Source organism: Gracilinanus agilis, chromosome 4, assembly GCF_016433145.1.
Source record: "Gracilinanus agilis isolate LMUSP501 chromosome 4, AgileGrace, whole genome shotgun sequence".
Taxonomy (NCBI): Eukaryota; Metazoa; Chordata; class Mammalia; order Didelphimorphia; family Didelphidae; genus Gracilinanus; species Gracilinanus agilis.
This window is the reverse complement of record NC_058133.1, coordinates 139,036,824-139,060,745: the sequence shown is the minus strand read 5'-3', so window position 1 is coordinate 139,060,745 and position 23,922 is coordinate 139,036,824. Positions and strand designations below refer to the sequence as shown.

Genomic DNA, 23,922 nt, shown 5'->3' with positions numbered 1-23,922 from the left:
GCACCTAACAACAATTTGGAAATAGGTCTTGATCAAAGACACATGACAAAACCAGTGGAAATGTGCATTGGCCATGGGTGGGGGGAGTACGGGGGGTGGAAGGGAAAGTAGGAGCATGAATCATGTAACCATGTTAAAAATGATTATTAATAAATGTTTAAATTTAAAAAAAAAAAAGGATACTAAATGATTTCTCTCTGATGTGGTAGTGGCAGGGGATAGGAGAGTGGGGTAATGGGGCTCAGGTTTAGTCTGTCCTTTGCATATAAAGTTAATGCTATTTAGTGGCCTATCAAAACATGAACCTTGGCTTGTAAATCTGGTAGAGACAGTGAAGTTCTATTTATCACAGAATGTAAACTTCCTGTTAGCAATGACTGTTTTCATTTATACATTGGCATATTGATTAATGAACAATCTCTGAAACACAATAGACATTTATTAAATACAGTTTTCAAAACTGCAGTAAGACTTCTGGAATCTCCTGTATTTGTTGAATTGAACAAGGATTCATTGATTCATTCAACTATCTTCCTCAGCCATGCATTGGAACAGTGGCAGTCAAGGGTGAGGAACATACTCTGTGATCATTGATTGGACTATTCCATATATGTAGATGAAGTCCTTTGTCTTGGCTTCATGAGCACCATGTTCAAATCAAATAGTCAACCAAAGACAATATAAAAGAGCAAAAAATGAATGGAAACAGACCTAAAGACTCATTTTGACTTCTTGGTGAAAGGATACTTTCTTGTGACTGGAGATCTTCAACTTTTTTCAAGGAACCTTGAACTTCCTTCCAAGCTTGTTCCTCTCCTGCTAGCATGTCGTCATCCTGACACAGGAGCCACATTACAAGATAGGGGAAGGTGGGGAGAGGAGAAAGATAAATCAGTTAGATAAGAAAGTAGAAATTATACTTTAACCAAGTGTATTATTATCACCAGCAATGAAAATGGATGACAGACATCACATGGGAAATAGCTAGACAAATGATATTACGCAACTAATAGAATATTACAAATGAATTCTCAAAAGCAGAATTCTCAGGACATGCAGAATAAAGTAAGAAGAACTAGGAAAACAACACACACAATAAATACAACAATGTAAATGGAAAGAACAAAAAATCAAAACTGAATACTGTGTGATTATAATGATAGAGCTTGGATCTTAAAAAATGGGAAATATAACTCCTTCCTCTATGCAGAGGTGGGTGACTATGGGTGTGGTACATTGCATGTAATGACTCATCTGATGTCTTGATTGATTTTATTGTACTTTCTTTCCTTTTTTTTTAAAAAAAAATCTTTGTTATAAGGAAAGGATATTTTATTTGGGTTCTAGGAATGGGAAGAGCTTTATTTAGAGTTAGGTTGATGGTAGAATGGATAAAGTGTTCCCCTTAAAGTTGATTAAACGTCAGTTCTAATTCTGCCTCAAATACTAGTTGTGAGACCTCTTGGTCTTAGTTTCCCCAATTGCCAAATAGGGATAAGAGAAAGTAATAAAGCCTTACACAGTTGTGATGAGAATCAAATGAGTTAACATATATGAAGTCTTTGTAAAGCTTTAAAGCACAATATGAACGCGCTATTATTTATTCAGAAATGAATGTGATATGAAACCAAAAGATATCAAAAAACTTCTTAAATGGACAAAAGGCATAGGTGAACTAATTTTCACCTGACAAAAACACCTTTAACGTTATTACTATTTTCAAAGACCCTTTTTCATTAAAAATGTTACCCAAAGGTATATAATCACTTATCTTCCAAACAGTTAAAAACAAATGCTTGCAACCTGCTGTGCAAGAGAACAGGATTCCATGTACTGGAATAGAATGAAGGTGTAGGCATGACTGGCAGAGCCCACCCAGGAGAGATTTTTTTAAAAGAGGTACCACCAGAGGACCCTGTTAGAAAATTCCAAATGAATTCCAAATTCTAACCTTACTATGAATGGGAGAGAGAAAAAGAAATCCTTTCTGGTAAATTCAAGTATCTAACCCCTCCAATACTTGTATAGCCTGTTTTAATATAGTTTTTCTAAAGCACTGTTTTGATCAGGTGATTTCCCAACACATAAACTTTCATTGGATTTCCGCTATCTTCACTTTAGTCCAAAATCATCAGTGCCTGAGGGTGAGAATGGCAAGCGGGTAAGAGCACTGGTTGGGAGTTTAAAAAAAAAAAAAGATGAGTTCAAATTCAATTCAAATTTGTCATTTTCTAACTGTATGTTCATTAGTCAATGAGTGACTTAAAATCCCTGTTTCCTCTACTATAAAATGAATAATAATATTTACACTACCTTCATCACAGAGTTGTGAGAAAAAAGTGATTAGTAGGCTGAAATTTACTATAAAAATATAAACCAGTGGTTCCCAAACTTTTTTGGCCTACTGCCCCCTTTCCAGAAAAATATTACTTAGCCCCCTGGAAATTAATTTTTTTAAGTTTTAATAGCAATTAATAGGAAAGATAAATGTACCTGTGGCCATCACCGCTCCCCTGGATTGCTGCAGCACCCACCAGGGGGTAGTAGCACCCACTTTGGGAATCACTGATATAAACTATTATCTTGGTATTCACAATCAGTCTTCAAACTACTTTTTAAAAAACCTTTACCTTCCATCTTAGAATCAACCACTGTATATTGGTTCCAAGGCAGAAGCATGGTAAGTGCTAGGGAATCTGTGTTAAGTGATTTGCCCAGGGTAATACAATCAAATTACTTTTCCAGACATATCTCCTATTTCTACCTTATATAAACCTCATGTCAAATGGATTCACTGTCAATATACTTGTATTTTTCCCACCCTTACACTCTTGCTAATATAATTTTCCTACCTGGAATTTTCCTCCCATCTTCTATACAAATATAGGATGCAACTCAGCAAGGAAGCAATAGACTTTGGGGAGAGCTAAATCAGCAGAGATAGCTTATAGTACTTTTGGTCTATGGATGGTAAGGAGGTTGGACAATTGGTCAGAAAGAGATTAAAGGGAAGCTTTTGTTGGCAGTGGGAGCAGGACTCTGTGCTAAGTCACAATTCCAAGGTGCAGAGTAAAAATAGGAGGAGTAGGGACCATGGTCACAGTTTCCAGGGGTAAAAGAGTACTTGTGGTCACTTACAGACCAGGACAGCAATGATCACACTTCTCCTTAGATCATACCACTTTGGAAGAACTGATAATTTACAGATTCCCAGAACTAGCTCTGGAAATAGAAGTATGGAAAACCTGAAGCTTAGGATAATTCTTCTTCCACCCTGGGTGCAAAGTCCAACTTTAACATGGAGTTAAAAGTCAAGAAATAGGCAGAGAAAATAAGGAAACAATAAGAAAGGACCTGACCAGATGGAGCTACTATGTTGACAGGAAATATTAAAACATAACTGCAAAGTTTGAAAACAAAAGGCCAAATGGTAAAAAGAGGCACAAAAATCTATTGAAGAGAAGAGTTCCATAAAGAGCAGAATTGGTCAAATGGAAAGAGAGGTACAAAAATATACTGAAGAAAAGAATCTCTGAAAAAGCAGAAATGGACAAATGGAAAAGGAGGCCCAAAAGCTTGCTGAAGAAAATACTTTTGTAAAAATCAGAATTGGGCAAATTGAAGCCAATGACCATGTGTTTTGTCAAGAAACAATAAAATAAGGGAAAAAAGAATGAAAAATAGAAGAAAATATGAAATATCACATTGGAAAAATAAATTCAGAAAGAAGATCCAAGAGATATAAATTAAGAATTCTTGGACTATGTGAAAACTATGAAAAAAAAGACAAGTCTAGATGTCATTTTTCAAGGAATTATTTAAAAAAAAAAACTACCCTGATAACCTAGAACCTTTGGGCAAAATAAAATTCTAATTAATCCACCAATCACTTCCTAAAAAAGATCCCAAATTGAAAATCCCATGGAATATTTTAGTCAAATTCCATGGCTTCCAAGTCAAGAAGAAAATATGGCAAGAAGCCAGAAAGAAATTGTTCAAATATCATGAAGCAACTATCAAGATAATAATACAAGATTGAATAATGTCTACATTAAAGGATTAGAGTCCTTAAAATACAATATTCTGAGTGCAAAAGAGCAAAGATTAAAACCAAAAATTACCTACTCAGCAAAAATGAGTATAATCCTTCAGGGGGAAAATGGATATTTAATGAAATTGAGGACTTTCAAGTATTACTGATGTAAAGACCAGAGCTAAATAGAAATTTTTACTATCAATTATAAGAGAAGCAGAAAAAAAAGCAAACAAGAACAAGAAATCATAAAGAATTCAATAAGGTAAAACTGTTTACTTCCTACCTGGGAAGATGATACTTGTAACTCCTAAGAACTTAATCATCATGAAGGTGGTTAGAAGGGTATAGATATGGGGTGGGATGATATTCAGAAATAGATGATCTTTGGGGGCAGCTGGGTAGCTTAGTGGATTGAGAGCCAGGCCTAGAGATGGGAGGTCCTAGGTTCAAATCTGGCCTCAGACACTTCCTAGCTGTGTGACCCTGGGCAAGTCACTTGACCCCCATTGCCTACCCTTACCACTCTTCTGCCTTGAAGCCAATACACAGTATTGACTCCAACACAGAAGGTAAGGGTTAAAAAAAAATAGATGATCTTCAAATGGGTGTTGGATGATATTAAAAAAATAAAATTAAAAATGAGAAAGATGGATGCTCTAGGAGAAGGGTGATAGGAGAGGTAAATTGGAGTAAATTATATGACATAAAAGAGGAACGAAAATTCCTTTACAATGGAAGAGAAATGGGGGAAGCAGGCAGATAATACTTGAACCTTACTCTTCTTGGAATTAGCTGAAATATGAAATCACAAACAATCAGTTGAGTATAGAAATCTATATTACCCTACAGGGAAGTAGGAGAAAAGGATAATAGAAGGGGAAGCTGATTGAAGTGAGGGACAATTGGGAGAGGTAGTGGTCAGAAGCAAAACGCTTCTGAGGAAGTTTAGGGTGAAAGGAGAGAGAGAGAGAAAAAATGAGAGGCAGAGGGAGAGAGAGAAGGAAAAGTAGAATGGAGGGAAAGGTGCAGTTAATCATCATAACTATGAATGTGAATGGAATGAATTCATCCATAAATGGAAGTAGATAGGAGAATGGATAAAAAGCCAGAATCCTACATGCTGTTTACAATAAACACACTTAAAGAAGGGAGATACACATAGAGTAAATGTAAAAGGCTGGAGAAGAATTTATTACGCTTCATCTGAAGTAAAACAAGGAGGGGTAGCAGTCATGATCTCAGATAAACCAAAATTAAAAATAGATCTAATTAAAAGAGATAAGCAGGAAAACTAGATTTTGTTAAAAAGTATCATAGATAATGAAGTAATAACCATCCTAAACACATATGTACCAAATTGAATAGCATACAAATTGTTAAAGGAAAAGTTAAATTAGTTACAGTTTTACTGTCTATTTATTCTTAAACTGTTCTAGTGGTGGAATCAACTTCCCCTCTTAGAACTAGATAAATCTAAGAAAAAGCTAAACAAGATAGAAATTAAGAAAATGAATAGAATTTTTAAAAAGTTATATCTGATAGTTTTGGGGAAAAAATAAATGGGAATAGAAAGGAATATACCTTCTTCTCAGCTGCATCTAGCACCCACAGAAAAAGTAATCATGGATTAGGGCACAAAAATTTCACAACAAAAAGCATAAAAGTAGAAATATGAATACACTACTTTCAGATCATAATGCAACAAAACTACATTCAGTAAAGGGCCATGGAAAGATAGATTAAAAATTAATTGGAAACTAAATAATCCTAAAGAATGAGTGTGTCAAAGAACAAATCATAGAAACAATCAATTTCATTAAAGAGAATGAAACAATACAACAAAATTTATGGGATGCAGCCAAAGCAGTACTTAGGAGAAAATTTATATCTCTAAACTTCTAAATCAATGAAATACTGAAAGAGTATAACAATGAACTGGGCATGAAACTTAAAAAAGAAAAACTAGAAAAAAAGAATAAATTTTAAACCCCCCCCCCAATTATACATCAAACTGAAAATCTTGTGGGTTTTCAGGCTGCATGTTGTTTCACAACATGACTAATGATGAAATGTTTTGCATGACTAAACATGCATAACTTATATGAAATTTCCTGCCTTCTCAATGAGGCAGGAAGAGAAGGGAAGAAGAGAAGTTGGAACTCAATTTTTTAAATGAATGTTAAAAAAATTTTATATGTAATTGGAAGAAAAGGAAATAAATAAAAAAGAAATAATTAGTCATCACACTGCACTATGTTAATAGGACCAAAACATCTTTATTACATCATTTTGAAGACCCTTTTATTGATTGTATTAGGTAGCAAGGTGGCATAATGTGTGTCAGGCCTGGAGTCAGGAAAATTCATCTTCCTAAGTTCAAATCAGACTTCAGACTAGCTTTGTGACCCTAGGCAAGTTATTTAACCCTTTTGCCTCAATTTCCTCATCTATAAAATGAACTGGAGAATGAAATGGTAGAACACTCTAATATCTTTGCCAAGAAAACCCCAAATATAGTCATGTAGAATTGGACATTACTGAAACAACAGAACAACAAAATATATTTAATAATTAGATGACCAATTATTGATGATATTACTGATAATCAACATTTTTGGAAAGCAGATAGATACAGTGAAGAGATCACTGGACCTGAAGTCAGAAGAGAAATATCTGAATTCAAGCTTTAACTCCAATTCTTTATAGTTGAGTAAGATTTGGCAAATACTTAAGCTCTATGAACCTTAGTTTCCATATCTATAAAATGGGAATAGGTCTTTCTACTACCTCTATGCCCTTATAATATTCTGTTTGGTATTATGTTTATCTGTGGGCATGCCATATCAATCAACAAGCATTTATTCAGCACCTGTATATGAGGTATTAGGATTATGATCTCGTTTAAGACTATGTCTTACTTTTTCTTGTTTTCTTTTAATGTCTATGGTTACTGTTTCATTCCTTCTGTTGCAGAACAATACACTAATTGTAGTAGGTGCTTTAATAGTTGCTTGTTGGAGGGAATGAATGGAAATCAGTATTTAAATTCTCTGCCTTTAAAAAATCTACAATTTCAGCTATAAGGATAAATTAGGGCAGTTGTTTTTATGGTACCTAAGGTGAAAATGCATACATTTATGAGGTTCTTATCTTCAGCATTTCTTTTTCAAATACATCAAAGCTTACTCTCATGCAGGACTAAATTGTTAACAAACCTTTAGTTCAATAAAGATGTTCCTTAAACTACCCTGAGCCTGAGGACATGGTTATCCGAACTTTGTTTTCAAAGTCATAGAAAATATCCATTTCATACACACATTAAAGGAAAAAGATCAAATGATTTAGTGTTGAATTGTCTCCCAAAGTTTACTATTCCAACAAAATCACATTACAGATTCCTCGGAAATTGTCAGTAAGGGAATGGAAGGATCACTGCCAAGTTGGGTTACATTTTGACACAGATTCCTAAATCTTGTAAAGATAATCAAAAGGGCTCTAAACTAAAAAAAGAAGTGGAGGGCAGCTGGGTAGCTCAGTGGATTGAGAGTCAGGCCTAGAGATGGGAGGTCCTAGGTTCAAATCCAGCCTTGGACACTTCCCAGCTGTGTGACCCTGGGCAGGTCACTTGACCCCCATTGCCCACCCTTACCACTCGGGAAGCTGGGTAGCTCAGTGGATTGAGAGCCAGGCCTAGAGACGGGAGGTCCTAGGTTCAAATCCGGCCTCAGACACTTCCCAGCTGTGTGACCCTGGGCAAGTCACTTGACCCCATTGCCTACCCTTACCAATCTTCCACCTATAAGTCAATACACAGAAGTTAAGGGTTTAAAATTAAAAAAAAAAAAAAAAAGTAGAGTTGAGAAGAGGGGAAGGGGAAAATGCTTATCTATAGCTGAAGGGTTAGATATCAGAAAGTATAGCTTTGATGCAGGAAGAACACAGTACAAACTCCTGAGGAGACAAATTCCAAAGCAGCATCAGAAAGAAGACTCATGACTTTAGACACACACAGACACACACACACACACATGTGCACACAATTCAATCTGGGTTACACATGTATTGTCATGCAAAACATATTTCCATATTGTTCATTTTTGCAAGTGAATAATCATATAAAACCAAAACCCCTAAATAAAAAGGTGAAAAATCATATGTTTTCATCTGCATTCTGACTCATAACAGTTCTTCCTCTGGCGGTGGATAGCATCTTTTTTAAGTCCTTCAGAATTGTCCTGGATCATTGTATTGCTGAGAGTAGCTAAGTCTATCATAGGTGATCATTCTATAATATTGCTAACGAACTATATATCTTAATACAGAAAGGACAATTTGATTCCCTGATTAACACTGAGGATCATGGGATAAGACCCCTGACTTAAAGTTGTCTTTGGTAGGGCATATCTTATTTGAATTGAATGGTATAGATCAGTGATGGGCAAACTTTTTAAAGAGGGGGCCAAAGGAAAGGCGATGCTCATCTGTCAGTCTGTTTCTAAGGCAACTCTTTCAAAGTTTCATTGTATTGTAGCCTAGTCATTATATTCATCAGATTAGGAATAATGTCATGCAGCGGGATAGAACATTTCAGGGGGCTGCATCTGGCCGGTGAGTGGTAGTTTGCCCATCACTGGTATAGATAAAAGGTCCATTAGGACAAGGGCAGCAGTATTAGATATTAATCATTCAATTACATTTTAAAATTATTAAACACATTCTATATGCAAGGCACCCACACCCAGTGATTCAGGTTCATACTTAGAGTCATCCTTGACTTTTCTCTCTCCCTTATCCCTAGCTGAGAAATGAAAGAAGCCAGGGAAGCCAAGTGGCAGAGATGAGGGAGAGTAGAGTTCCAGCCATGCCTAGAGTTGGGAGAAAGTGTGTCTCATGAGAGGAATAGCAAGAAGGCCAGTTTTATAGTATCACAGAGTGTATTGAGGGGAATAAATGGGAATAATCCTGGAAAAGTAGAGGTCAGGTGATATAGGGCTTTAAAAATTAATTAGTATTTTATATTTGAACCTGAAGGTGATGGAGAATCACTAGAATTTATTTAATAATGGGTGACACAGTCAGATTTTGTACTTTATTGATATTATTTTTAATAACCCTCACTGTTTAAGTAATAATTCTAAGACAGAAAGGCGAGGGCTAGGCAAACAGGGTTAAGTGACTTGTCTATGGTCACACAGCTAGGAAGTGTCTGAGGCCATATTTGAACCCCGTTCCTCCCTACTCCATGTCTGGTGCTCTATCCTAGGTGACTATCATATCTGTACTTTAGGAAGATCAATTTGACAGCTTCGAGAGGAGGATGGACTGGAGAAGAAGCAGAAACGTGAGATAGGGAAAATGATAGCAATAGTCTGGTATTGTTATTACAATAGTTCAGGATTGGGAAAGGAGGGAATGCACAGCAATTACAGTGTTAGAGGAGAGAATGAGGTCCATGCTAGAGATGTTGTGAAGACAGATTAAAACTTGGCAAAGGACTGCAATGGGAAGATGAAAGAGAGAGAGAGAGAGAGAGAGATAGATAGATAGATAGATAGATAGAGAGAGAGAGAGAGAGAGAGAGAGAGAGAGAGAGAGAGAGAGAGAGAGATTAAGTAATATCAAGTGACTTAAGAGGAAACATAGCAGCATATTTGATGGATCCACCATGGAGGATTTATGTGATGATATGGATAAGAATCAAACTCCTTGGTTACAAGCCTTGGTGACTGGGAGATTGGTGGGACCCTCAATAGTAATAGAGAAGTCAGGAGGAAGGCCGGGTTTAAAGGCTGAGAAAACAAGTTCATTTTTGGACATGTGGAGTTAAAGATGCCTAAGGGACATCTAATTTTAAGATGTCTAATAGACAGTTAGAGATGTGAGACTGGATGTCAGGGAAAAAGTTAGGGCTAGACAAAGGTCTGAGCGTCATCTACATAGAGATGATAATTGAATCTGTGGGAATTAATAGGATTACTAAGTGAAATAATATAGAAGGACAAGAGAAGAAGAACCAAGGCAGAGTCTTGGGGGCACTGACAGTGTTGAAGATGAGGTTCTAAAACTAGCACTCTCTTAGTTTAAGTTTGATGATGAGACAGAACAAGGCACTCACAAGTCACTGAACATTTAACGAAATCCTCTGCCTTAATGCAGCAAGGATATAGTAACATTTAACTACTAGGGATGCAGACTTCCCTAAAGCTTCTGGAAACTGTGTCTGGTCAGTAGGACTTCAAGGTATGGTGACTTGCATAGTGTCAGGCACCCACCAAGTCTGAGATATCCTGACTGCATTGTCTGGGACCTTTTATGTGCCCTTAGACTTGGAAATTGTGTCCTATTAGGCTGCAGAGAGGAGGAAGAAGCTGTGTTGGGGAAAAAACATCAAGAAACCATTGGTTTTATCACAGATAGGTATGAAGATGATTTAGATTAAGCCCAAACCAAAGAAAAAGCAGTCACAGAGGTAGGAAGAGATGCAAGAGAAATTAGTGCCATGAAAACCAAGTGAGAAGAAAGTATCAATGAGAAGATGACAGTAACAAAGCCTTCAGAGTGGTCTTTCTAGATGAGGATGAGGATAAGGATCAAGGAAAGGCCATTATATTTCCACTGAATGATGAGGTTGGAAGTCAGATTGCAGAAAATTAAGAAAGAAGTGAAAAAGAGGAAGAGAAGTTATTCTTAAGGAATTTACCTATGAAAGAAAGGAGAGATATGAAATTTTAGCTAGAGAAGATGAAAGGACTGAATGAGGGGTATGGATAGGTAAATAATAATGGGAAATAGAGGAAAAGCAGATTTGTTCAACTTGTTATGCTTCTGTTTTCTTTGTTGAAGAAAATTAACTTTGTACTAAAATGGGCAGAACAAAAATGGCAAATAGAATATTGATACCTAAAGTAAAATAGGAAGATAATTAGAGAAAATCTAGCTGCTCTTGACGAATTCACATTTCCAGGCCTACATGAAATAAAACCCAAGGTATTGAAAGAATTTCTGAGCTGCTATGGTTACCTCCAGATCGAAGAAGAGTAAATATTACAGTGTTCAGAACAAGAAAGAAAAAAATGATAACCAACCAAACAAACCAAACCTAGCCTGGTTTCATCAAGACCAAGTCATTAAAGCTAACTTTCTTTCATTTTTTTTCTTTTTAACAAGAATAAGAAAGTGATGGATCAGAGTAACCTTATTTGATAAAGTTACTTAGAAATTAGCAAAGCATTTGTCAACATCTCTTTTTCTACTCTTGTGAGAAAGATGGAGAGATGTGGGCTTGTAAATAACTAGATGGATTAAAAACTGCTAGAATGGTCAAATCTCCAAAACATTTATTAATTGTTTGATGTCCTCTTGGAAAGAAGTCTCTAAGGGAGCCCACAGGGATTCTGTATTTGACTGCATGCTATTAAATATGTTTTCCCTCAATATCTTAGATTTTTTTAAAAGTATCTGTCGGCTATTCAGCTGCAAAACATGGAATGCCAGGTTATCTGAAGAAACAAATTGCAGGTTACCTAAAGGAAAATGGAGAAAATATATGATAGGCATGAATAAGCTGTAGCACATTACAAATAAAGTATTGAGTAGGAGAAGCTGCAGAAACAAGATTTTAAAAGAAATATGTGACCAAGAAGAGAAGTGGGCCAGTCATTTGCTGAGAGTGAGAGATAAACAACGGACATCTTGTCTATTCCCCTGCTATCTATGCAATGTCAAGTGTCTTAAGAGGACTTACCAGCTTGATGGATGGACCCACCATGGAGGATTTATGTGATGACCCAGATAAGATCAAAGAATATGGGAATGTTTTGAAGGATTATAATCTGCCCCTTTGGAGGTATTACCCATACTTATAAAATAAAAAATTCATCCAACTATCAAAGTTGGATCAAGGCATAGATAACATGCTGACCAAATCTATAGATGTCAGAAATCTAGGGATGAATAGACAGGGACTGCAATCAGATGACAGAGTCAGAATCTTGACAGACCTGATCATTGAGTCAAATTTAGGAATCAGAAACTTTCAAAGGAGAAAAGAATCTTAGAGGCCAGCTAGCCCCATCAAAAATTAAACATTAATTCCTTCTCCAACATTTTCAACAAGTGGTAATCCAACCATGCTTGACATAGATTTAATAGGGAGAAATCTAAAGCTATAGACTTGGCTTCACAAAATGAATTTCAGAATTATATGATGAGATAGATGAGGCTTGACTGCATTTCATGTGATAAAGACCTAGGGGGTCTTAGTGAACTAAGGCCAACTCTAAGACAATAGAATGATATAGAAAGATTTTTTAAAAGTTAGAATGACTTTATATTAGATTAAGAGAAATATATCTAGGAATAGGGAAGTGGTAGTCTTTTTTTAAAACTCTTATCTTCTGTCTTAGAAACAATACTATCAATTCCAAGACAGAAAGGTAGTAAGGAATAGGCAACTGGGGTTAAATGACTTGCCCAGGGTCCCATGGCTAGAAGGTGTCTAAGACCAGATTTCAATGCAAGTCCTCCCATGAAGTTGTAGTCTCTATGTACTCTGCTCTAGTCCGACTGCATATGCAATAACATGATGAGTTCTGGGAGCTGCATTTTAACAAAGGCATTGGCAACCCAGAGATTCTCCAAAACGGGGAAATTAAATAGTGGAGGACCTTATGATGTTATCAGTGGTACACTAAAGTCAGTTTGAAGTGGCTCAAGAGTTGTGATTATTACATTTTTGGTGTGAATACTTATAACCTTGGAAACTAGAAAATGCTACAAATCAGGACTTGATTTATTATTTTTTTAAAGATAAAGAAAAGGATGAATAATGCAGATTAAACTTAAAAGTGTATCACGCATACAATTTTTTCCAGGAAAGTTAGTTCTTAAACATTTATCAGCACAGCCCTGGATATTATTGAAGGAATTTGCATACTATGCAGTTGTAGAGGCCAAAATAGATGGCCTCTCAGGTCCCCACCTCATCCTTTCCTGTCTTTTAAAATCCTACACACACACACACACACACACACACACACACACACACTGATAAGGGACTTGGCCTAAATTCAAATTGTCATCATCCCTTTCCCAATCATCCCTAGTCCCTCCCTGTTTCCTGAACCACAATATTACTAATATATCAAGGCTATTCCGGAGAAGTATTTGTACACTACTGACACCGGTATTTAGTAAATGTCCACATTGTATTTGGCACTGTACAAGACACCAGTGTGTTACAAAGGGGATTGGACCAGATGATTCCCTAAGGAACTTCACAGTTCCAAAATTCTGAGAAATCTACATTGGCTCGGGACTCCTACTATCTCTCTAGCCTAGAATTCTATCTCGGACGACGATATCAAGGCTTGTGTTGGGGGGAGGTTCCGCTGTGTCTCCCCCCTACTTCTAGCTTCCATGCCAACCTCAAAGAAGACTCCAAAGAAATGTAATGCATTATTGAAACACCATCCCTGCCCTTTCCAAGCTCACTTGCCCATATGTTATCCTTCCCCATCCATGCCTGGGAGGGAAGGAATGATTGTCGAAGCTCTCTGGCACACAGGTGCTAAATAAATACACAAGCTTCGCTCCTCTAACTACAGAAATAACTACCAGATGAGATGAGATAATCTTACTACCACATAAAAGAGTACCACTTAACATAACTAGCCTCTTCTGGCCAAAAACTCCCTCCCAAAAACTCCGTGTTTCAGTTCAGGAATAGTACCTGCCAGATACTAATAGTAAGCAAGCATTACCAGTTGAATTTCTTTGACAGGACAAGGGTCGGAATCCAGCAAAGTTGGTCGGGCGTATCCCTTGGAAGTGGAACATTGGGGCTATCAGTTGTGAACATCAAATGTATCCACCCAGATCCACCTTGCATCTGGAACACTTAAATAAATGTGCTTGCTTTGTTCACAAGGGTTTGATATTGAAGCCCTCTTACTGGGCTAATTTCAGATGGATTAAATTAAAAAGCAAAGTAACATGAGAAAGGCAATCTGGTTCGCTATAGTTGCTGATGTCCAGTCCCATATGCAGCATGTATTTAGATGAGATTGAAGGGAGATGAGGGCTCAAGGGGAAACTGAGGCAGCAAAATTCTACAAACTTTTTCAGTAACTGGAACATCAATTGGGCAGCCCATGGTATAAGAAGTGGCATACTTAATCAGGAAAGAGATTGGGGTGCTCTGAAGCAAAAAATATGAAGGATGAAAAGCTTAGTTCGCTGTACCCATGACTGTGAAGTGCCTTGGCACACGGATGACATCCTAGGACTAATAGGTTAGTTCACAACATAGCTCAGCTCCTACATGATCAACAGGAAATGTCTCTGCTGGAACCAATTTCCACCTCTGCTAGCAGGAACAACTGGATTCAGCCCAGTCTAGATTCAACTTGAATCTAGCCCTTTCATAGGGTGGAAAATGGCTAAAAATAGTATCTTTGGGGGTAATTAAGGCAGCCACACACTAGCCAATGGGCCTTTTGGAGGGAGAAAGGGAAAAAAGATGCTCTTAATTCCATCATCCTTCAGTTTCTAATCAGAGAATTCCTGAGTGTCCTCACAACATGTACCTACTAGGCAGGAGATTAAAAAAGATGCAGTCAGGGGTGCTGCCAATGAACCAAAGAATGATTGTATTGAGTTAAAAATGTCCATCTAAATGAGAGTAGCTTGTGTCTTGGCCCCTTGCTAGTCAACTTCTTAAGCCCAAAAACAACAATTTGAGTCAAGTCAGAAAGGATTTATTCAGCTCTGTGCTAAGTGCTAGAAACACAAAGGCAGTGAGGTGGCAAGGGAGTTAGAGTCAGGAAGATCTGAGTCCAAATGTGACCTCAAACATTTATGAGTTGCATGACCTTGAGCAAGTCACTTAACCTTTCATTGTCTGCCAAAAGGATCCACTGACTCCACTGGAGAAGGAAATGGCAAACTGCTCCTGTATCCTTGACAAGAAAACCCTAAAGATAGAAAAACCCATGGTCCATGGGATCATGAAGAGTCAGACATGAACAAATGACCAAACAGCAAATTATTATTAATAACCAATAAAAATAAATAACTATTAACAATAACATATAATTAACAATAATATTATTAATCGTTAAAATAGTCCTTTTCCTCAAGGAGCTTACAATCTTAGGGAAGATAAGCAAACAATAACATACAAATAAAAAATAGGTAGGGTAAATTGTAGATCATCTCAGAGGGATGACACTAGCATTGTGGGGGACTATGAAAGAAATCTTGCAGAAGGTACTTTTAGCTGATATTTAATGAAAGTCAAAAAAGCCAGGGGATAAGGAGGAAGAGAATTCCAGGCATGAGGGACATCCAGTGAAAATGTATAAGGAACGGGAAGGAGACACTAACCCTCTAAAGATGACTAGCACCAGGAAGATATATGGTGATTCCATGCCAATGAAAGCGGTTTCTGTAACCGGCCTGGATCCTATTTGGAAAACCTTGGCTACTCAAGTCCACTAACAACAACAACAACAATAAAGTGAAATTATATAAAAAGGTCACTAAGGGGTAGAGTTATAAGGATAACTATTCATCTTCCTCAGCTTCATCACAAGATGAATACAGGATTCTATCATAGCAGACTGTCAGCATATTTAAAACTGCTTATTTTAATTGGATATTGGCCAGTTCACAATTACATTTCTAGGTGTGCAAAATCCCCATCAGGAAGCAACACACCCCCTTTTTTGTTCTTTTCTAGCTTGGAAGAATGCCAGCCATGTTGAAGCCCAAAGCCTGGGAATCACAACAGACCATGCTAGGGTTTAACCTTAGCTTCTTCTCTAAATATCCAGATATTCCTTTCTTGACGGGAACAAAAATATCCTTTAAAATTTAATAAACTCATTAATTTCCTTACAACTATACCAGCTTGAGGAAAATTGACAGCATTCTGAGAAAATAACCCATGCAAGAGGAATAGGCATAGAGATATAGATGGCTATAGTGGAATATGTACTGGACCAGCAGAAAGTAAACCTGAATTTGAGTTATGGTTACTTACAAGCCTGAGTGAGATTTGGGATATAGCATAAAACTTAAGTCTGGTCTATCTTACAAGGCTTTTGTTGAGGATCAAGTGAGATAAGATGAGTGCTTTATAATAAAAAATAATGGCTAACATTTATAGAGCCCTTGAAGGCTAGCAAAATGTTTCAAATACTTTATCTCATTTGCTCTTCACAACAACTTTGTTAGAAAGGTGGTATTATTACCCTCGTCTTACACATCAGGAAACTGAGCTTAACTAAAGTTCAGTGATTTCGTCGATGGCTAATATCTAAGGTAATAATTGAACCACCCTCCGAAGTCAAGTAGTGTGTACGCTACACCAGAGGCGGTAAACATGTGCTCCACAAGTGACATATGGTCCAAACTGGATGAACACATAATTGGTAATATTTAGCAAAATAAATAAAAGCACAATAAAACCTAGATAATAGTAATATGTGGTTTTTAAAGTTAATGTGGAGCTCTCAGAGATCCTTACATATAGTTTAGAGGTTCCAGTTTCAATCTGACACCACTACCACGTGCTGCCACAGTTGTAGAGCATTATATATATATCAATATAACCAAGGCAGAGAGGTGACTTATACCAAGATAAGTCAACCTAACCAAAGTAGGGTAGTTAAAGGGTTTCCTGTCGTGAGCATTCTCATCTTGACTTTCCTTAGAGTAGAAGTTGAGCTTCTACTATTTTGCCTCTGAGATTCCTTCTAGATCTAGACTTGGGAATTATGAACCTCTTCTGAAAAAAATAAAACCAAAAACACAAAGGTAGCAAGAGAATGACAGGAGAGGCTTCAAACAGGAAATATTTCTTTGTACTGCCTATACTGGTGATATCCATTCCTGATACAAAGGAAATTACATGAAGCAATTATATTGGCTCCCCTTTGCAAGATCACATCCAAGCAAATTATTTTCACATTTGTAGAGACACTGTCAGCTATGAGACCTATGCAGCTGTAAACTCTATTATTTTGCCTCATTCGTGCAACCCCCTCGAAGATTCCAAGTGATCTCATTGTATAAACAGTCCAAGGTGAAATGTTGGAGACTGGAAAGTTCAAGAATCTTATTAAGAAATACTCTAATGACAACATTAATATATATAAAAGACACCCCAACCCACCAATGACCCACCCACCCACGAATTCAGTGGACGGAGGTTAATACAATATTCTATTTCACTCCAGAGCAAAGCCAAAGTTTCTCCTGCCTGCTGGCCTCAGTCTCCTCAACTCACAGCTTGGTAAACAGATGCTCTCACTCTGAACCTCTGGACAGAACAAAGAAACTGGCTTAACCTGTAGCAGAAGGAAGGTGAGCTAAGTTTTATAGACAAATTCCAAGAACAATATTAGTGAAAGGAAAAACAACAAAATGATCTCCTGAAACTGAATGAGATATAATTTTAATGATCAAACTTGACTCTGGAGAAGAGATGAGGGAAAAAATGTCTACTTTCTTTCCTTGAAGAGGTGGGGGAACTTTATATTGAAAATATAGAGTCTATTGATTTTATGAGTGCTGTTTTTCCTTCCCTCTTCTCTTTTTTATTCTTTGTTATAAGAGATAACTCAACACATAGAAGAAGGAGAAGAATATATTTATAAATGAAGGTGGAGATATTTAAAAACAGGATAGACAACTGCCTCTCTGGGATGGTTTAGCCTCAATGCTCTTGACAGACAAAGAAGTCCCTTCATTGCTTCAAATAATGGTCTTTTATCAGAATGACAAGACTATGTTCTAGACAGGGAATCAAGAGATTTGGTACTATGGTTTGTTCCATCTTCAGTCACTGACTAAATGGGTGACCTTTGGCTTGGGGATGGACTCTGTCTCAGCTATCCCAGGTGAGGACTTGATTAAGGTTACCATGGAAATAAAACCAATCATTCCATGCCATTTAATCATTTATATAACATCTATTGCTCCCAGATAACCTGGTGCAGAGAACTGACAGCTGAGACTTCTGAATCTTTGATTGCCCATTAGCCATACATTCATAGGTCAACAGGTCCAGTCAGTCCTACTGCTGTTCTTAACTTGCTTCATAACATCAGAGTTTCTTCATCTATAAACTGTGGGCAGGAAAAAGTCCTTGCATTGAGGGATTCTTGTAAAAATCAACCCCTTCAAATCACTGATAAAACCCGCTGGGAAATATATAGTTCTTAAAAAAAATGTAACAAAATTGTGTATTCAGCATTTCCCCTAAGAATTTTATTGAGCTTATGTAATTCATATGCCCTTTTTTGCAGTTATGTTTATGAGAATGCCAGCTCTCAGCACCTAGTCACTGTTTTTTAATTGCAATGTTCCACGCTACAGAAAGGCCCAGAACATTTGCCTTCCTGCTGAGACCACCAGATCAAGTTACTGACCTGGGGTCGCCAGGTAGCAGGGAAGTTGGGATCTTAGCCAATGACTCCAATAGATCAAGCCCTGGACTCAAGTCTAGGCCTGACACTTCAAAAGGTAATCATGGGGTACAGGAGGAATTTACTTAATGCGACAGTTCACAACCTCTTTTTCAACACCAACAAATGAGGTTTCCAAGACTTTAACCTCTGTTCATCACAGGGGTGTTGTGCAAATTCTCAGGTCTGACTAACAGTCTGCAAAGCTATTTGGAAATCTTCAGATGATGTGCCAAACCAGCTCAGAGATGCAAAAAAAAAAAAAGAAAAAGAAAAAGAAAAGAAAATACCACTGGCTTGAGAAAGAGGATGATTTGAAGGATTTCATATCTTATTAAAACACACACACACACACACACACACTCATGCACAAACACACACACACACACACACACACACACACACACACACACACCCCACGAGTCTTGCTAGAAAAGAGCCACTGCCCTGGAAATTATTCTCCTAATCATCTAGACACTTTCCTGTAATATGTGGAATAGAAAAATAAGCACAGAATTAAATAGTTGCTGGAATTTGTTCCTAGAGGGAATAGGCTACTCCAGAGGACACTTCATCATTGGCCTGGAAGACCCCGGGGGAGAAGATAATTCTTCAGAGAAACTGTAGTCATCACACACTCCAGGTTATCGCTCTGTCCTGGCCTCATCACACCCTCTAGTGATATTACACAGAACAGAGCCCCTATCACACGTCGTCGTTGTCCCCTCTGAGCTCCATCCAGGAGACTGGCATTAGAGGAGGGTGTCTGGTCTTTAGGGTAGTGAGAGTTCGACCCTGGCTCCCTGCCAACACAAAACATATGTCTGTGTTTTATATCCTAGTAAACGCCAATCTGGCTTTTAGCCAGTGGGCCTCTTTACATGTCAAAGATAAAAGCACTGCCCATGTTCGCCACCCTGCCCCCTCCCTGCTCTCTTGTAGCCATCTCATAAACCAAACATGCATTATTAGAAACAGAGCCGTAGACAAAGAGCTAAGAGAGCTCCAGAAATACTACCAGATGGGAAGCAGCATTGTCCCTGCTCCAGGGATGGAGATGGCGTATTAAAGGAGAGGTCGAGGGATTTTATTCAACTCCTAGTGAGTCATTAGAAGGAACTGGAAATCCTTTTAAGGGTCCTTAACACCAGGTATTTGTCTGTGTGTTGATTTCCATTAAGATGGCCCTGAGAGGAAGACAAATGGAGGGAGGGTTCCTCCCAGATTTTGGATGTGATGCTTCATGGCAGAACTCTCTTTGCAATGCGGACCTCCCATTTTCTCTCCTCTCCTGGCTAAAATAGTGATGCAGGTAACAGTGGATTTGAGAATTCACAGCTCCAAAGCCGTTTTTCATTTAATTTTTGAGTCATGCACTTATGTAGGTCAAAATGAAACACTCCCAGCTGTTTCCCTTCAAAGTCTATGGTTTACAATCCAGTTATCTTCCTAGAGAACTATGAAATATGAAGTCTGAAGCCAGTAGATACTCATCATCAATTTGAATTTAAGGATTCCTTTTTTTTCCCCCTAGGAGGCAAAGGCATCCATGCAGTAATACTGCCTCTGTGTGGGGACAAGGAAGTCAGCTTGGGGCTTACTCAAATGGGGGTCTAATAAACATGATAAAACCTTTGGATCTTCCAGTGGGGGCAACAAGTTAGTCTGGATAATGGAATTTTCTGGATAACGGAGGACTTAAGTTCTTAAGCATGAAGGATTGATGCCCTCAGGGTCTAGTGAAATGTCAGCCTCCCCCTTTTATTCTATCAGCTTTACTGGCTTTCTCTCTGTTTCTCACACAAAACACTCCATCCTTTATTTCGGAGCTTTTGCAATGGCTGTCCCCTTTACTTTGAATATGTTCCCCTTAGATCTATCTCATGGAATCCTTCACTTCTTTTAAAATTCAACTCAAGGGGGCAGTTGGGTGGCTAAGTGGATTGAGAGCCAGGCTCAGAGATGGGAGATCCTAGGTTCAAATATGACCTCAGATACTTCCTTGCTGTGTGACCCTGGGCAAGTCACTTGACCCCTTTGCCTAGCCCTCACCACTTTTCTGCCTTAGAACCATTGCACAGTATTGATTCTGAGACGGAAGGTAAGGTTTAAAAAAAAAAAAACTCAACTCAAGCCCCATATTTTACATAAAGATTTTCTGATCTCTTTCAACTATGAGTGTTGTTGCTCCCTTATGACCTTATATTGTTTTATATTTGCTTTATATATTAACTATACTTATATCTATTATTCCTATATCTAGATATGTTTATTACAGCTATATCATATTATACCTATTTTATATTATCTCTTCTCACCTCATATTATATCATATCATATCATATTCACATCCTCTTTACTTCTCACCTAAATTTTTGCAATGGCTACCTAACAGGTCTTCCTACCTCAATCTCTCCCTGTTCCAATTTATCCTCCACACAGCTGTCAATGTGATTTTCCTTAAGCACAAATCTGACCTTATCACTCCCCTATTCCCCTCTTCAATACACTCTTATTACATTTAGGATAAAAATATAAATTATTCTGCCTATTAAAGTCCTCCTTAAGGTACTCCTAACTTAATTTTCTAGCCTCATACATTATCCCCATTCTCATACTCTATTGTAGATTGAAACTGGCCTTCTTTTTGCCCCTCAGATATGGAATTTCATCTCTTGCTATCATTGCATTGGCCATATTCCACACTGAAAATGCACTCACTCTTCACCTCTATCTCTTAGAATTGCCAAGAGGAAGTCCTAGTATCACCTTTTACAGGAAGCCTTTCCTGATCTTCCCAAATGTTATTGTTGTCCCTATCTAAATACCTTAGATTTTGCCGTCCCTTGGATTTATTTAGCATTTAGTAAATCAATATAGATATATAGAAGGGGTAGAGATTCCTTCATTCTTCACCTTTGCATTCCTAGTGTCCAACACATAGCAGTGACTTAATAAATATTTAAATAAATGTACATGCTGCCTTCCCCCAATAGAATGTATCCTTGAGAGGAAGAATTGTTTCCCTTTTCATTTTGTATACTCAATTTCTAGTACAGTTCCTGATTTAATCAATGAATTAGTTAATTCATTTATTTATTCATATAAAAAGTTTAACAAATGTTTATTGATTAGTTGATATCTATCATCCTAGTTGGAGAGGCAAGATTTTAAAAATATGAAACTATGACAAATAGCAAAAAATAGCATATAACTATTTAATTCAGTTAAAAACAAAAAAACATTTTTTTATGTATTTACTGTGTATAGAGAGGCAATGTGAGGTAGAAAATAAAAATCTGGACTTAAAATGAGGAAGATTTAAATTTATAGGATCACATCTAAATCAAGAAGGGACTGCAGAAGCCATTTAGTCCAGCCTCTTAATTTTACAGATAAGAAAACTAGGTCCTAGAGAATTTAAGGTCACAGAGGTAGTCCCAGAGGAGATATCTGAACCCAGGTCCCTTGCCTTAAGGGCCAATGCTTTATCCACCATTCTGGATTGCTTCCTGATAAATATTAGGTTGAGAAGGTTGAAGACTGAGAATTTGGTAAGACTGACATTCAGATCTAGGGCAAGTAGCAACCTTTGAGACCAAACTTGTTAATTTATAAACAAGTAAACTGAGAGCCAGAGAGATTAAAGTAAACTGTGTAAGGAAACCTAGTAAATAGGTAATACAGTGGGAATTTGAATCTATCTGCTCTGACTCCAGAGCCAGAAGTCTTTCCATTGTTCTATTCTGCCTTGCTTGGAATCAAATGTAAATAGGATGCATTCTTTCTAGAAACTGTCTCTACAATTTTATTATCTGGTTTTGTGTATTGATGAAAACAGGAGATTCCAGAACTGTATTTCCCCCATTTTCAATAATATCCTGAGATTTGCTCTTTTATAATATATAAGGTAGATTTGTTTTTGAGAGGGTGGCTTCCACTGTTACTAAGATATTTTTATTTAAGTCAACTAGGAGCCTCCAAAACGCTTTATAAAGTATTAATTTGTATTCATTACATTTGTCTTCTCCATTCCTTTCTTTTCAAAGGGCAGGAGCTCTACAATTTTTTATGCCAAAGTCGTACAGCCATGATAGTAAGGAATTTTAAAAATACATGCCTGCCTTACTTATATTAAATAGCAAGTGTATGAATAATAGCAAAATACTCTGGCTGACACACTCTGGACAGGCTCTTCTCTCGTCTTTGGGAGGGAAAAACACAGAAAGGGCTTGGACTGAGTGAAAACTACTACTGAGCTCAGAACCAGTGAAAGGGGAACAGAAACATGACTCTAACTCAGGCATAAAATGTGTGCTGAGCACACATCTCAAAAAACAATTCCGCTTTCCAGATGTAAACCACCCAAGGGCTTCTGGCTAGAAGTACATGTTCCATGACATTCTTTGCATAAAAGCAACAGCAACGTTTGAGCGAAAAGAATAAATGTTTTATGTGTTAGAAAGGATAACAGAAAAGGCTGGGGGGTGAAGGGGTGGTGGGAGGGAGCTCTGAGAGGAGCAGGGAGGCAATGTGATGTAGAAACCACCAAATAAACAGAGATAAAGCAGCTTACATTTAAACAGTACTAGGGATGCTAGTGATGAGACTATCGGACATTTCATACGTGTCCTCTCTCATCTGATGCTGGATCACAATTCTAAGAGGTAGAGAGAGTTTATTATTTGCATTAAAAATGAAGAAGTAAAATCTCAGAGAGGTAACCTCCTCAAGTTCACAGAACTAGAAGGAATTACCCATGGGATCATGGCCTGATGATTCTGACCCCTAGATTGGTATCATTTCCAAAACATCTGGCTGAAGAAAGAATGGTGTCAGCATCAGCATCAGCATCATCATATGATTAACATTTATATGGCACTTTAACATTTAACTTCATGTAGACTATCACACACATTTATGTATATTTAATAATACACCATTTATATAGTGATACATATTTATATATGTGGTAGCACATATATTTATATATTTGGTAACACATTTTTATATTAGTAAGACATACATATATTTGATAACACATAGAAACATATATGGTATTGAACCCCATTGCCCACTCTTCCACCAAGGAGCCAATACACAGAAGTCAAGGGTTTTTAAAAAACGAAACACACATGTTTGTTACACATATGTTACATATATGGAACACATTTCTATATGGCAACAGGGAGGGGGGAGAAAGAGAGGAAGAAAGGAATGAAGGAAGGAAGGAAGGAAGGAAGGAAGGAAGGAAGGAAGAGGAAGAAAAAGAAGAAGGAGGAGGAGGAGAAGGAGAAGGAGAAGGAGAAGGAGAAGGAGGAGAAGGAGGAGAAGGAGGAGAAGAAGAAGAAGAAGAAGAAGAAGAAGAAGAAGAAGAAGAAGAAGAAGAAGAAGAAGAAGAAGAAGAAGAAGAAG

The 23,922-nt window shown here is 37.4% G+C and overlaps 1 protein-coding gene across 1 annotated transcript in view; it reads right to left on the bottom strand.

The window, feature by feature from the left end:
• Positions 1-23,922, bottom strand: part of SMYD3 (SET and MYND domain containing 3) — a 252,590-nt gene that overhangs the window by 175,374 nt on the left and 53,294 nt on the right. The window contains exon 3 of the mRNA XM_044675986.1: positions 748-835. Within this exon, the coding sequence (XP_044531921.1) occupies positions 748-835 (88 nt within the window). The remainder of the gene's footprint in view (positions 1-747; positions 836-23,922) is intronic.